Source organism: Artibeus jamaicensis, unplaced genomic scaffold (assembly GCF_021234435.1).
Source record: "Artibeus jamaicensis isolate MK-2021 breed Jamaican fruit bat unplaced genomic scaffold, CSHL_Jam_final contig_477, whole genome shotgun sequence".
In the NCBI taxonomy this organism is placed as follows: Eukaryota; Metazoa; Chordata; class Mammalia; order Chiroptera; family Phyllostomidae; genus Artibeus; species Artibeus jamaicensis.
In genome coordinates, this window is record NW_026521854.1 from 8,955,786 (window position 1) to 8,970,127 (window position 14,342).

The following is a 14,342-nucleotide window of genomic DNA, read 5'->3' on the forward strand; positions in this document are numbered from 1 at the left end:
CCCAGTCTGTGAAGTTCCTCTTGAGATAAGGAAGCTGGCTATAATGCCTGATGGTTCTGAGTCAGAGATGATTAATTTGAACCCCTCAGCCCCACTCTTTCTCAGCTCTGTAATCCCCTGCAGGCAGCTACTTATTTTCTGTGTATTTCCTGTCAAATGGCCATGACTGACCCCATCTTTGCTTGGTTGTTATGGAGACCAGTGAAGATCATGATGAACCCACGGTGGACACTCTCAGTGTGGAGCAAAGGAGAGTGCAGACACAAGTTTACTTCCACCTTGTCCCTCTCTGGCTCTGTGACCCTGAGCAAATGAGTTCACCTTCCTGAACTTCATTTCCTTCTGTGTAAAATGTGTCCATGTGACTAGTTGCCTTTGCCAAAAAGATAATATTCGTGAGGGCCATTTTTGGCACATGCATGGTCAGTTCCAAATCCATCCTGTTAATTTCCAGGATACACCACCCATTACACGCTGTAGGGTAAGTGATTGATATATGACAGGTTTCTAATAAATGTAATGATTATTTTTAATCATAATTCTGCTAGAGGACACTTGGAAGGAGGGTAAGTTAGGGGACAGGGAAGGCCACCAGGCTGTGTGTTTCCAAGGGCCCAGCCCATGCAAGCGGGACCTGCCTTTGGGGCAGGGGGTGCACCTGTTATTCCGCAGTGTTGCCGGACTACACGCGTGGCGGCGGCGTGCGTGGGTCCCAGTCTCTGACCAGGTTCTGTGCCTGCTGGTAGCACACCTGCGGGTGCCGCTGGCGGAGGCGCAGGCGCACCACGTTGTAGTCCACGTCATGCCCGATCTTCTTGCAGTGGAGGTTGCTGGCGAGGCTCTTGTGCGTGGTGAGCATATCCTCCAGGTTCTTTTCTAAGTGTGAGATGTGGCGCTGCAGCTTGTCAGTGCCCTGGAGAGGAGGCGGGGCCATGCTGGGAGACCCGCGAAGCGTAGCCAGAAGGGGGAGAAGTGGGCAGACACATCTGGGCCAGGTACGCGTGTGAAAGAGCGCGGCGAAGAAGTGGTGGGCCTCGGATGGGGGGGGAGCACACCTGGACCAGGTGTGCATACTGAAGGGCCCCGCCTGGACAGGAGCATAGCTGGGGAGGAGCGGGCCTTGCTTGGGACTGAGGGAGACACACCTGGGCCAGATGTGCCTGCAAAAGAACCAGCGACCGGACAGGGTTAAGAGAGGGGTTGGGCGTGGGATGCGGATGAGCATCTGGGCAAAATGTGCAAGGAGCCACTCAGGCCGAGACTGAGAGAGGAGTCGTGTCATGAGCAACTGGGGCGGTGTGAGGCGGGCAGAGGTTGAGGGCACTTATTTGAGACCCGGGACTTATTTGCGGGGACTCAGTTGGGCGGTAGTTGAAGGAACGACAAGCTTGGGTGAGAGGATCATACCTGGGCCAGGTGTGCTTGAGGAAGAAGTCTTACCAGGGCGGGGCCTCCCCTCAGACAGGGCAGAGAGAGGAGAACGGGGAACCGAGAGGGGCGTACCTGGGCGAGGCGCGTGGCCTCGGGGAGTTGGGTGCCCACGTGTCTCTGGTACACACGAACCGTGGGTCTGTCTAGCTTCTCTCGAGTCTCCAGGTGACTTTTTGACAGCGGACCCTGGCGGAGTGCGGTTTGCCGAACAGTGAGGTCCAGCCTATGCAGGTGTCCCCGGCCTCCTCCCCGAAGACCCTTGTCTCAAACCGTACTTTGACAAGGTCGTGGGTGATATACATCTCCTGGTTGAATTTCTGGCACCGGTGGATGGTTCCCCTCATTAGTCCCAAGGTCATGTTCATTCTTTCCTGGGTGGGTGGGAACGCAGGGGGATCAGCTGGCTTCCGGTCCCCTCTCTTCCTGCGTCCCCCTTCTCTGGCCTTGATGCTCCCCCGCCCTAGCCCCCAGCCACCGCCTGTGAACCGCGACCACGCACACCTTCAGCTCTGAGGTCTCACGCATCTTTTGGGTCAGCGAGGCGCACACGCGATCGCTTATCAGCCGCTGTTTCTCCCGAATCTCCCTCTCCTCCTTTGCCATTTCTTGCAGGGTGTCTTTGGACTCCATCAGCAGTTGCTTGGCTTCACACAGCGCCGAGGCGCACTCTGCGGGAGGGTGGGACGCGCATGGGGCGCCAAACCCTCCTTTCTCCTACCCTGGCTCTCTGCGTCCCTCTATTGTCACGCGACGGTGGGCCATGGGTGAGGGGCTTTACTGAGGGACTGGAAGAAAGTCAGGGGCTTCCAGGAGTGACTGAGAGCGCATGGGAAGCAGGAGCAGGCAGGGTGAGAGCTAATCCAGACGCGGGCTGGCTCTCAGCCCTCTCATTTGGTCTCGGGGCAAAGTTCTCCAGAAAAGGGGCAGCTGAGAAGTGGAGAGGAGCTGGTGAGCACCCACTATAGTGGATTCCTTTCTGTGGGGGCCTACCTGGGGTATACGTGCCCACTGGGTCTGGCGGAGGCGTTTTCTGACCCTGAGTGCTGGGGGTTTGGACGCGGGAGAGGTTCACCCAGGAGTGGCGGCCGGCCTGCTCCAGAACTTTGTCCAATGGCTTGTTCATCAAGTCCACAGCTTGGAGCCTCTCCTTACAATAGAAGGCCAGAGTGTCTCGGCAAGAGGCCAGGCTCTGGGGGCAAGGAAGGGGAGAGAGAGAGGCAGAGATGAAGGCAGACAGTGTGCTGGGAGGCTGGGGGAGGTGGCTGGAATTGATCTTTTTGCTGCGGGCTGCAAATCGTTTTTGACACTCTCCAGTCCTAGTTGGGGTGGGAAAGGAAGGATTTCCAAGTCAAGGCTCAGACATCCCACCTTCTCAGCCTCTGTCCAGAAGCCTCCACTGACTACTGGAAGTGGGGTGGGGAGGAGCAGTGTGGGCTGGGTGTCAATTGCTTAGGTTCTGTGTCTGGCTTTGCCTTGGCACCCTGAGAAAATCCATGCCCTATCGATGGGGACATCTGTAAAGGGGAGAGGTAGCACTGGCTATACCCACATCTCTGTCTTCTGGCGCCATCCCTTTCCTCCCTGACTTGCATTCATCCCATCCTTAGCCTCAGGTCTGCCTTCCTCTTCTCTAATCAGTAGCAGGAGGTCTCAGTGGGTCTCACAGTCCCTCTCCCCAGATCTATTGCATCTGGACCCTCACCCCCTGTCCAGATCCAATTCCTATCATTACAAAATAAATCATTTAGCCTTAAAAAGAAAGGAAATCCTGCCTTTTGTGGCAACATGGATGAACCTGGAGGATATTATGTTAAGTGAAGTAAACCAGATGTAGAAAAACCAATACTATATGATCTCTCTTATATATGGAATCTAACACAAATGTACAGAGGCCAATAGTAGAATGACGTTTGCCAGGGGCTGACGGGAGGAAGAAATGGGGAGTTGGTCAAGAGATACAAAGTTTCAGTTATGCCAGATGAGTGAGTCCTGGGATCTAATGCACAACAATGGGACAATGTATTTTATCATTGAAATTTGCTGGAAGGGTGGATCTTAAGGGTTCTCACCACACACAAAAGTACGTGAGGTGATGGATATGTTAATTACCTTGATTTTGGTGATGATTTCACAATGTATACATATATCAAACCACCAGGTTGTGCGTTTTAAATATACATCCAATTAAAAACGGTTAATTATACCTCACTAAAGCTGGGAGTAAAAGGCACCTGACCTGAAACCATAATCCTGCCACTGGCCAGTCCTGTGCCCTGGTTGAAGCCATCACTCTCTGAGCCTTGATTTCCCCATTTTCAATAAGGGGACCACAGTTTCTATTTCACAGGACTGCTTTAAGGAGCTAACTCAATGACTCACACAGGGCTTGGCACAGAGAGGGTGTTCACTGTTATTCTCAGGCCCAGCTCCATCCCTCAGGGCAAAGTGGAAACAGTAATTTCAAGTCAGTGTGGGTGGGTGGAGACGTTTGTCCTTGCTAGTCCCCAAGGTCAGAGCGGTTTGCCCGCTGGGCAGCCAGGGGTCCTCCTCCAGCCCTCTTCACTGGGTCCCAGGTATTCTCGACCTTGAGCAAGGCCTCTGAGTTTTCCATGTCTTTCTCCATTTTCCTCTTCATGTTCATTAACTCCTCTTTCTCCCAGGTAAGCATACTGTCAGCTTTATCAGGGATCTGGAAAGTGAAGAAAGAATCTCACACTCTTAGGAGAGGGCCAGGTTGGTAGAGGGTTTGCCAACCTCATAAACTCTGGGTTTGGAGAATGGAGTTGGGGGCAGTCCCATCCTGTGGGGGTCTCTCTGAGAATTCTTTATCCACTTAGGGGCTAGAGAGTGGGGCTGGGGTGTCTCCATTTATAGGTAGGAGTTCAGTGAGCAAGGGTGAAGGTGACTTTACCTTGGGGGGTGTCTCTAGGTCTGGGGTCCCCCTTCCTTGGTAATGGTCTTATCCCCTCTCCCAAGCTAGATGTGAGGAATTTCATTGTAGGGCTGATGAGAGATTGCCTTTTTAGGGTTTTACTGAATTTAGGGGCCAGAACTAGAAATCCCATCCTGTGAGTGGGGTCTCATCCCTCCTTAGGGAAGGTGGGAGACCCCCCCCACCTTGGGGTACAAGTCTAGGGTTTCACTTTAGAGGAAGATTGCACAGGATGGGGACTAGGTAGGTGGTCTCTCTCTTTCTCCCTGGCTGGGCTTAATTGAACTCTTGGGTGTAAGGGCTGGGAGTCTGAGGGTCTCAATCTGTAGGCAGGACCTTTTCTCCCCTGATGAGGACTGGGAAGGGTTTGTCACTCACTGAGGCTGTTTTTTAAAATTTTTGTTTATTTTATTTTTTAACATTTTGGGGAGAATTTTATGTGCTGGGACCAGAACATTGCCCCCTTTTCTCAGCTGTGCATGTCACTGGGTTCGGGCATTGAGAGTTCATGACCCCACGGGGTCTCACTCTGTGGACCTGTGGGTGGGGTGGTAACTCCATGCCTGGGTTCGGGGTTTCGAGTTTCACTCTTTGGGAAGAATTTCATCTAGTTTGACATTGGGGTGCCATTTTCTCTTCCTGTCTGGGGGACTGGGAAACATACTCCCTCTGAGGTGAGGGGGCTGAGGTTCTTATCCCCATAGTGGGGGGGGTCTCCTTTTCTGGCGTTGGGGTCCAGGGAACCTCATCTTGGGGGTGTCCTGTCTTCTTGTGCCCTTACTCCCTGGAACTGGGGCTTGGGAGGGGCGTTCTTCCTAGGGGCGGGTTTTCTCCAGGCTGAGCGAAGGCCTCGGTCTCAGAGACCGGGTTTGGGGCAGGGCGTGGGGAGGTGGTCCCACCTTCTCAGACTTGGGCCGGTAGCCCCGCAGCTTGACGCTTTGCTGGTTAATTAGCAGGCCCTTGCGCACCTCGCTGAGCCTGTGGTCAGTAGCCTCGCGCTGGCGCTGCAGCAGCCGCAGCTGCCCATTGATCTGCTGCTGCGCGCGGCCCAGACGCGCGGCGGTGAGGCGAGCCCCGCGTGCGTGCGCCTGCACCACCTCTGCGGTCTGCAGAGCCCGCGCATCGCGATTCAGGGGCAGCGGCAGGTGTGCGTGCCAGGCGGGCGGCTTCATTTTGCTCTTCCACAGCGTGACTCCCTCGTCCGGCGGCGGCTTCTCCACCGTGCCGCCGCCTTTAACCATCTCTGAACGGAAGCGCCAGGGCCGGATGTAGGCGGCCCGGCGGAGGTGGTGTGCCACGTGTGGGTCCCACACGCTGTCTTTGGGTTGCCACATGGTCACTGCCTCCTGTCCGCAGCGGTCTGTCAGCTGGTGTGCTTTCAGCGCCTGGGCCAAGGTCGCGTCGCGCCATGCCGGAGCCCCAATGCGTGTGTTCTGGCTGTTCTCAACCGGCGGTGTCAACACGGGCATGGTCCCTTGCTTGGAGCCCTGGCCTGGACTGAGTCATCCACAGGGAGAGGCAGGGACTCCTCACCCCCCACCCAACCACTCACACTTCCTTCCTGGCCTGAAGAGTGAGAGTGCAACAGAGTGCCCATCACCATGACCACGGGGACAAGAGCACAGACTGGGAGTTCCAGAAGTGGGGGAGGGGTCAGCAGGGGCGGCTTGGAACATTGGCTCCTTCAGAAAGATGGCCTCCCTTAACCCACCTCTCCCTGTTGCTTCTTACCCTCCAGTAACACAGGCCTTTGTGCACTTCAAAGCTCTGGATTTGCTGCTCTCTCTGTGTAAAATACTCTTCCCATGTTTTTCCACGTCTGGCTGCTTTTCAGTCCTCAGAGCACCACTTGTACAAGGTCTGTCTGGAAAAAGTCCAACCATTGTTATAACCGGAAGAGTTTGTGCAACATCCATTTAACCTGGTAGCCAAGGAGAGTGGACTGGAATGCCCATTTGAAAACAGTGACGCCTTCACTGTACTAGTCAGTGGGGGTGGTTGACACCACGGAGTGGGCACACGTACTGTGTGGCTGTTGCATTCAAAATGGCTGAGTGAGTAGAGCAACAAATCTGCATCAAACTAAGCTTGAACATTCCTCCACAGAAGCTATTCAGATGACTCAGAAGGCCACAGCTCTGGGCAACTGGTGATAAGCAGCTTCATCACACAACACGCCTGCTCGTGCCTCAGGTCTTGTGCACCCAGGTGACTTGGCTCCCCTACAGCCCAGGTTTGGTGCCCTGTGGCTTCTGACTTTTCCCAAAACTAACATCACCTTTGAAAGGGAAGAGATTTCAGATCATAGATTAGATTTAGGAAAATATGACAGGGCAGCTGATGGTGCTTGGGAGAACTGCGTGAGGTCCCAAGGTGCCTACTTTAAAAGGAACTGAGATGTCGCTGTCCTATGTGCAATGCTTCTTGTATTTTGAAGTTTCTTCAATAAATGTCTATTTGTCACATTGCATGGCTGGATATCTTCAGGACAGACATCATATATCACCATCTTCAAGGGATTTTTCCTTAGCACTATATAGCTAAGCTTCACTCTCTCCCTTTACTCAGGATTTTTAGTGCAAGACACAGAAAAGATGACCTCACCATCACAGCCAAAACAAAATGAAACAAAACAAATACATGTGGTAGCTCTTGAGGACACCATGGTTAGTACTGCAAAACTCTCAGCTGCATCTGCTGTCCCTGTGATGTCCCTGTAGCAGCAACTGAGTGGGTTCTCCATGGTACCTGCTTCTTTGTCTCTTTAGTTCCCAGGCTCCAGGGTGGCTGCATCTAATTGCCTGAACTCATGCCACATGGTTATGCTCTAGCTGCAAGGAAAGCTGGGAAAAATGTGTCACGTCTGAATTTCCTGTTTCCATGGGTGAAGAAAGACTTTGTTTTCCACTGAGACTCGTATGGGGAATTCCTCCAACATAGGAAGTAGGTCAGAGTCTGGGGAAGACAAAAGGGAGAGCTGCTCTCTATCCCTCCCCTGTCATACTCCACCTTGTTTCCTTCTAGCAGTGACATCTTTACTTAGACATTTAGTAGGCCCCTTGAACCATGGTTAAGGTTCTAGAGCCAAGCAACTTGGGTTCAAATTATGATTCTGACACTTGCCATCTGTGTGACCTTGGGAAAGTCACTTGACTTCTCTGTGTCCTTTGTTTTCTTACTAGTGAAGTACATAATAGGATTGTGGCATGGATTAAGTGAGTTAATAAGAGTAAAGTGCTTAAATAGTGGCTGACAGAGAGTAAGCACTGTGCAAGTGCTTACTTTTCTTTTTTATTATCTGAATGAGTAGATGAATGAGCTTTTCTAATACCAATAGATGCAGAGAGAGGTTCACAAAGAACTAGGGAGACAGCTTACTTGGGCCAACATTCTGCATTCAACCATCCGCATTCACTTTAATTCCCATTTAGGGCTTTCATCTTCCCAGCTGGGGGATTTCACCATCTTGGTTTGCTTCTGGGTGTATGGAGAACCTTTACCGGGTAGTGTTGTTGTGCCCAACTACCTCCTGCTCTTGTGTCAGACCTATATAAGGATGATTTTGGTTTCAACATAGGTCTATGGTGAAATTCATTATGGTTATAGGTGGAGGTGTGGTCTGTCCTATTCTGGCCTTTAATTGGTTCAACTTATTCATACCAACACACTCCCAGTATCTACCATTCTTACGGTCTGAGCATGAAATCAATGCTTACTTACTACTGCCCATTGCTCAGTCCACCAACTTCTCATTTTCATCTCCCAACCCCAGTTTTTATCTACTTCTAAAACTCACCTCCATCCCTGGTTTTTATGGCCGATTTTGGAAAATTTTCCGTAGCTTGAGACGTGTGCCTGTGTTTGAGGAATAGGTAAACCATCTTCTGCTCTGCTTTCAAAGCCTGTTGGTCACAGCTTGGGTTGGCGGGTTCTGTAGACTGAATGTTTGTGTTCCTGCCCCCCCCCCCCCAAATTCATGTTATTCTAATGCCCAATGTGAGGATATAGGAGGTGGGGATTTTGGGAGGTGATTAGGCTATGAGAGTGGAGCCCTCATGAATGGGACTAGGACTCTCATAAAAAGGACCCCAGAGAACTCCCTTATCCCGTCTGCCACGTGAAGACAGTGAGAAGACGGCATCTGTGAACCAGGAAGTGGGCCTTCACCAGACACTAAGTTGGCTGGCACCTTGGCCTTGTGAGCAATACACTTCCATTGTTTATAAGCCACCAGTCTTCTATTCTGTTACAGTGGTTCAAACAGACTAAAACAGCAGGTGCCTGGAGGGAACCATAGTAGGGTTGGGATTAACTCTCAGTTGCCAAGAGATTCAACTACATGTGGCTGGACAGAAATGATGCTCAGAAAAATGTACAGAAACATTTATATACATAAGCCAAGGCTGGGAAAAATTTTCACTATTCCTCCAACTCAAATACCTCTCTTAAGCTAACAAGCCCATTTTTATGTTGTGAAAGTAATGATTCACATTGTATAAAATGCAGAAAAATATAATGAAGACAATAAGAACCAGCTGTAATTTTTGTTACCCAGTGATATCTATTCTAAACATATTTTGATTTTGCTCTAGCCGTTTCTCTAAATTCCCCTCCCCACATGTACAGGCATAGGCAAAATTAGGTTTACAGTGGTTCATGGGGTCAATAATACAAGAATAAACTGTTTCATATACTCACAACTCTAAACCTACTTTTCCCCACTACTATACATATTTGTATCTATCCACATGTATATACATACACACACACGTACATATATATATATATATATATATATATATATATATATATAAATAAATAAAATTATGCACATGTCCCTCCTCTCTGTATCCTGAAGCTCAAATGTTTCTAACTGAGGCCAGTGGGGCATCACATTTGTGAAATCAGCTCTCTGATTTTCCTAATAAAGGTTGCTTTACAGAAATTCCTTTTTGTGGCCGTCTTTGCTAGGATCACCTATTCTATATAATGAGTATTACAAAATGGGGGGCAGAATTCTCTTGGATTAAATAGGGTGAAAATGCAGGGTATATGAGGGGGAAAAACCTTCTAAAACTTCTAGTTTTTCTTTACTTTTTTCCTTTGGTATTGCATGGTGATGCCCTTCACTCCGAAAGCTTGGCAAGTAATTATCAGAGACCCCTTTTCCGGTTCCCTGATGTCTTCCCTTCTGGGGCACCAGGTCCTACTTTTAGTAGGTGCCCCCCTTTCTCTTGGAGATAATCACATCAGTTGGTCTCTCATTCCAGGGGGATGTGACCTAGAATCAGTTTTGTCTTTGAGAAATGAGGTCGCTTTCCTGGGGGAGGGTCAGGAGACAGTGGGAAGCCCCAGGCTGGGAGAGGGGGTTCTTCCTGGCTTTTCCCAGTCACCTATTGCAAAGGTGGTGACCCTGCTAGTTGGTAAGGAAAAAGGACTGGTCTGTATGGCTTTAGTCCCCATCAGTCCCCTAAAATGGTTCAGGCAAAAGTTATTCATGTTCTCCTGCAATGGACAAATTTCATAATTTCTTTTCCATGCCATTCAATTTGACCTGTAGATAGAATCTGAAATTATCTGCCACCTGAAATGTGAATCTCCTCCCCTGTACTCTTTCACACTTTTTCCTTTTGCCTCTGGTCTTGTTCCTTCACAGGCTGGTTGTCTGCCATCTACCCCCTCAAACAGAGTGTTCTCCAGCCTTAAAGTTGGTCCCACGTGGTCCCCATCTTTTGGTCTTCAAGCCCTGTGTAATCCCCTCCTTTTGCACATGGACAGGATCTAGTTCTAACCAACAGAATATGACAAAAATTAAAGAGTGCTAGTTCTAAGATTAGGTTATAAGAGATCATGTCTTCTATCTTCCTTGCTTTTTCAGAGATGGAGAGACCCATGTGGCAAGCAATTGAGGGAGCCTCTGGCCTTCAGCCAGCAAGGACCTGAAATCCTCAGTCCAATATTTGTGAGGAACGGGGTCCTGCCAACACCACACAAGTGAGCTTTGAAGCACAGCCTTCCCTAGTTCAGCCTTCAGATGAGACAGCAGTGCCAGCTGGCATTTTGTCTGCAGCCTGGAGAGAGTATTCAGCTAATGCAAGACCAGATTCCTGACCCACAGGTACCCATAAAATAAATATTTGTTGTTTTAAGCTGTTAAGTTCTGTGATAGCTTGTTAGGCACCATTGCTAACTAACACATTAGGTTTCTGTCTTCCATTCACTTCTCATTCCTCATCCTCTCCCTGGATTTAGGTATTACTTGTCAGATTAGAGTGACTGTGGCTTTAAGACCAATGGGCAGGTTTAGTGAGGCAAATGCCAAGTTAGAATAGCATCTGAGTTCCTTACCATAATGTAAAGGTGTACATTCTGTCCACCTTTCCTTCCCAACGTCCCAACACTCTGTCCTTACATCATTAAGGATTAGCCATGTTGGTGCTCTGATTTACCAAACTTGTTTAATCTCATGGGCTTTGTGTTTGCTGTCCCCTGACTGTAATTATTCTGTATTTTCATATGGTTTACTCCTTCTCATCCTTTACGTTTCTGCTCAAGCCTTATATCCTAAAGGGCTCTTCCCTGACCATCTGGTCTAAGGGTCATACTGCCATGCCATGCTATATTCCTCCCCTCATAGCACTCCTCAGTGGGTGATCTCTGTCTCTAGATATCAGCTCTTTAATGGGGCTCTTATCTCTTAGTCCTCACTGAATCTATGCTGCCTAGCTTAGTTCCTGCCATAAAGCAGGCCTTATTTGTTGAATGACTGAATGATAGGCTCTGCCATGCTTGGACATGGTCCATGTGTGGATTAACCAAAACTTTCTGCTGCTTCTACCATGGACATTCATGTTCTGGCTAATCAACTTACAAGCATGTTTTTTTTTTTTTTCAATGGGGGAAGCCCAATTAGGTGGGAGGCCTTACCCACTGTTATGAGTTGAACTGTTTCCCCTCAGAAAGATACGTTGAAGTCCTGACTCCAGGTACTTGGTAAATGTGGCCTTGTTTGCAAGAGGGTCTTTGCAGATGTCATCAGTTAACACAGGGTTATACTGGAGTGGAGTGGGACGGTAATCCAATGGTTGTTGTCCTTGCATTATAAGAAGGCTATGTGAAGGTACAGAGACACGCAGGGGAGATGGCCACATGAAGAAGAAGGCAGAGACTGGAGGGCTGCATCTGTACGCTGAGGAGCATCACGGGTTGCTGGTCACTACTAGATACAAGGATTCTCCCCCAGAGCCTTTGGAGGGAGCATGACTCTGTCGACACCTCGGTTTCAGACTCTGGCCTCCAGGACTATGAGAGAATACATTCCTATTGTTAAAAAGCCACCCAGTTTGTGGTATATTGTTACGGAAGTCCTAGAAAACTAATATAATGACATCTGTCTCTTTAGTCTGAGGTCCCTTGCCTACTCCTGGCCTGTCTCTCCATGTGGCAATCCCTGTCACCTGTGCACACCTGGGGCACCTCCTCAATGCTCAAAGAGCAGAACCAGAGAAAGGCAGCTGTTTCCTCTCCTGGCTTTCTGAGCTCATCTTTTATATGCTAGTTTCCCACCTCAACCTCAACACTCCTCTTGCCTCCTGCTGGAGCCTCCTTTAAGTCCACCCCAATTGCCAGATTTCCAGGAGCAAGGAGCCATCTCCCGGGGTCAGAGCAGGTTGGAGGTGAGTGAAGTATGGACTGGGGTACCCATCAGAAAAATCTCTTTCCTGATGGTGGATTGATTGATCAAGTTATTGGACAAGTGTAACTGAGCCCCGGCTCTGTGTCAGGCACTGGGCTAAGAATCAGGAGCCGAGAGTGACAAGAGGCAAAGTTCCTTCCCTTAAGGAGTTTCTCATGCAGTGGAGGAGATGGAAAATGAGAAAGTGAAACAAACCATAAGTGGTTGGGTGAGGAGCAGGCCTTCAGCATTTGTGGCCGCGGCAGCGCTGTGCTGTTTGTTGCTACTTCTCGCCAGAATACTGCTCCTGGCGGTGGCCTAGCGGCCCTGGGCGCCGGACTGTGGCTGGGCAGGGGACAGGGTCAGTGGTGAAAGCCCCCGGGCTCCTCGCGGTGGGAGCTCCGGCTGCTAGGAGCCACTCTCCTGGCATTCCCGGCCAACAGTTCTGCTAGGAGACAGGTGTTCGATGCTTACGTACCGAAGATGAAAACTCAGAAGATGGAAGGCTGATTTACACTGGGAATCTGGCCCCAACACTGTTTGGTATGAAATGTTCCTCTCATCAGGCAAGTGGTATCAGCCTTGCATTTCCATCACACATTTTTGCAAAAAATAATATCATGCATATTTGAAAACCTGTCTTTGCAGCTCTCATTTTATGGCATCAGAGAAAGCTTTATAGTGACCACCCCAGCACCGCTGCCCTTTGTGACAAAAGGCTAGGTCATTCGGTTGCACTAGGGGCCCCGGCAGACAATTAATTATAAAGCTGTTACTTATAACGTCTTTGAGAAACGTGGACAGTGTTTTACCAGAATGTGGTGAGGATTCCAAACAGCACACATGTGTTTACCACATTTGATGCTAAAACGAAAGCAGTGTTAGTTAATACAGGTCTCTGCAAATCCCTGAAGACTATGACCATCTAATGGATTATGACAAACAATTCACGTTTGTTATGGAAAAACAAGTGAAAACAAAACAGGTTAAAGATGAGCAATGAATGTATTGTTTTTACGTTTGTGCTTAAATATGATTTATGTCCCAATCTATAATAGTAACATTACCTTTACTTTTGTTTTCTTTTTTTTTAAGATTTTATTTATTTATTTTTAGAGAGGAAGGGAAGGAGAGAAGGAGAGAAATATCAATGTATGGTTGCCTCTCATGAGTTCCCTGCTGGGAACTGGCCTGCAACCCAGGCATATACCCTGACTGGGAATTGAACCGTGATCGTGTGGTTCACAGACCCTTGCTCAATCCACTGAACTACACCAGCCAGGGCTACTTTTGTTTTCTGTTAAAAAAAAATAAACCACTAAGATCATGTCTGATTGAATTAATAATTCATCATCATCACCATCTAATAAATATCATAAGCAGGAAAACAAATTGCCAAAAAAATGGTTCTATTTTTATTTTTTAAAAGAGTGTATTTATTTATTTTTAGAAAGAGGGGAAAAGAAGGAGAGAGGGAGAGAAACATCAATGTGTGGTTAGCTCCCGAGTGCCCCCTACTGGGGGCCCGGCCTGCAACTTGGGCATGTACCCTGACTGGGAATCAACCAGTGACCCTTTGGCTTGCAGGCTGCACTCAATCTGCTGAGTGACATCAGCCAGGGCACATGATTCTATTAAAAAAAAAAAAAATCATGGTAAAGCCCTGGCCGGTGTGGCTCAGTTAGTCATCCCATAAAATGAAAGGTTGAGGATTTGATCCCCTGTGAGGGAATATACCTCGGCTGAGGGTTCAATCCCCCGTCAGGGAGCGTATCGGAGGCAACCAATCGATGTTTCTCTCAGTTGGTGTTTCTCTCTCACATCAATATCTCTCTCTCTAAAAAAAAAAAAAAAGCAACGAAAGAATTAAAAAATCATGGTAAAATATACATAACATAAAACTGGCCATCTTAACCATCTTAAAATGTTTTGTTGAGGGGCAGTAAGTACATTCATTCTGTGTGCAGCCGCACCACCGCCACCTCCAGAACTCCCTTCATTTGAATAAATGAAACTGTCCCCATTAAATACAACTCCCTATTCTCTCCTCCACCCACTGCTCCTGGAACCCACCATCCTTCCCGTCTTTCTGAGTCCAACTCCTCTAGGGACCTCCTAGAAGTGGAGTCACACAGCACTTGTCTTTTTGTGCCTGGCTTATTCACTCAGTTAACGTCCTCATGGTTTATCAGTGCTGTAGCATGTAGGCATGATTCTAATTTCAAACTAGGAAAAATATCCCCACTCGAAAATAATCCAACATTTTAGTGCAGGTTATGAACAGGACTTGTGGGACATTTAAAA

General features: G+C 48.7%; 1 protein-coding gene and 1 pseudogene across 1 annotated transcript; one reads left to right on the plus strand and one right to left on the minus strand.

The window, feature by feature from the left end:
- Positions 1 to 682: 682 nt before the first annotated feature.
- CCDC105 (coiled-coil domain containing 105) lies at positions 683 to 5,832 on the minus strand. Its single transcript, XM_037162324.2, has 7 exons — positions 5,263 to 5,832; positions 4,016 to 4,120; positions 2,422 to 2,620; positions 1,933 to 2,099; positions 1,707 to 1,802; positions 1,504 to 1,617; positions 683 to 913 (listed from the first exon to the last, which is right to left on the minus strand). Exons 1-7 carry the CDS (start codon positions 5,830 to 5,832, stop codon positions 683 to 685), a joined length of 1,482 nt encoding a protein of 493 aa, XP_037018219.1.
- A 1,449-nt stretch (positions 5,833 to 7,281) lies between these two features.
- On the plus strand, positions 7,282 to 13,041 carry LOC119061698 (transmembrane protein 70, mitochondrial-like; annotated as a pseudogene).
- Positions 13,042 to 14,342: the final 1,301 nt, after the last annotated feature.

Excerpts from the sequence above, each read along its gene's own strand:
- CCDC105 (XM_037162324.2), bottom strand. The coding sequence starts at position 5,832 with ATGCCCGTGTTGACACCGCCGGTTGAGAACAGCCAGAACACACGCATT. Across the intron at positions 4,121-5,262 it reads ACCGGCCCAAGTCTGAGAAG|ATCCCTGATAAAGCTGACAG; the intron begins GTGGGACCACCT and ends TTCACTTTCCAG. Across the intron at positions 2,621-4,015 it reads ACTCAGAGGCCTTGCTCAAG|AGCCTGGCCTCTTGCCGAGA; the intron begins GTCGAGAATACC and ends CCTTGCCCCCAG.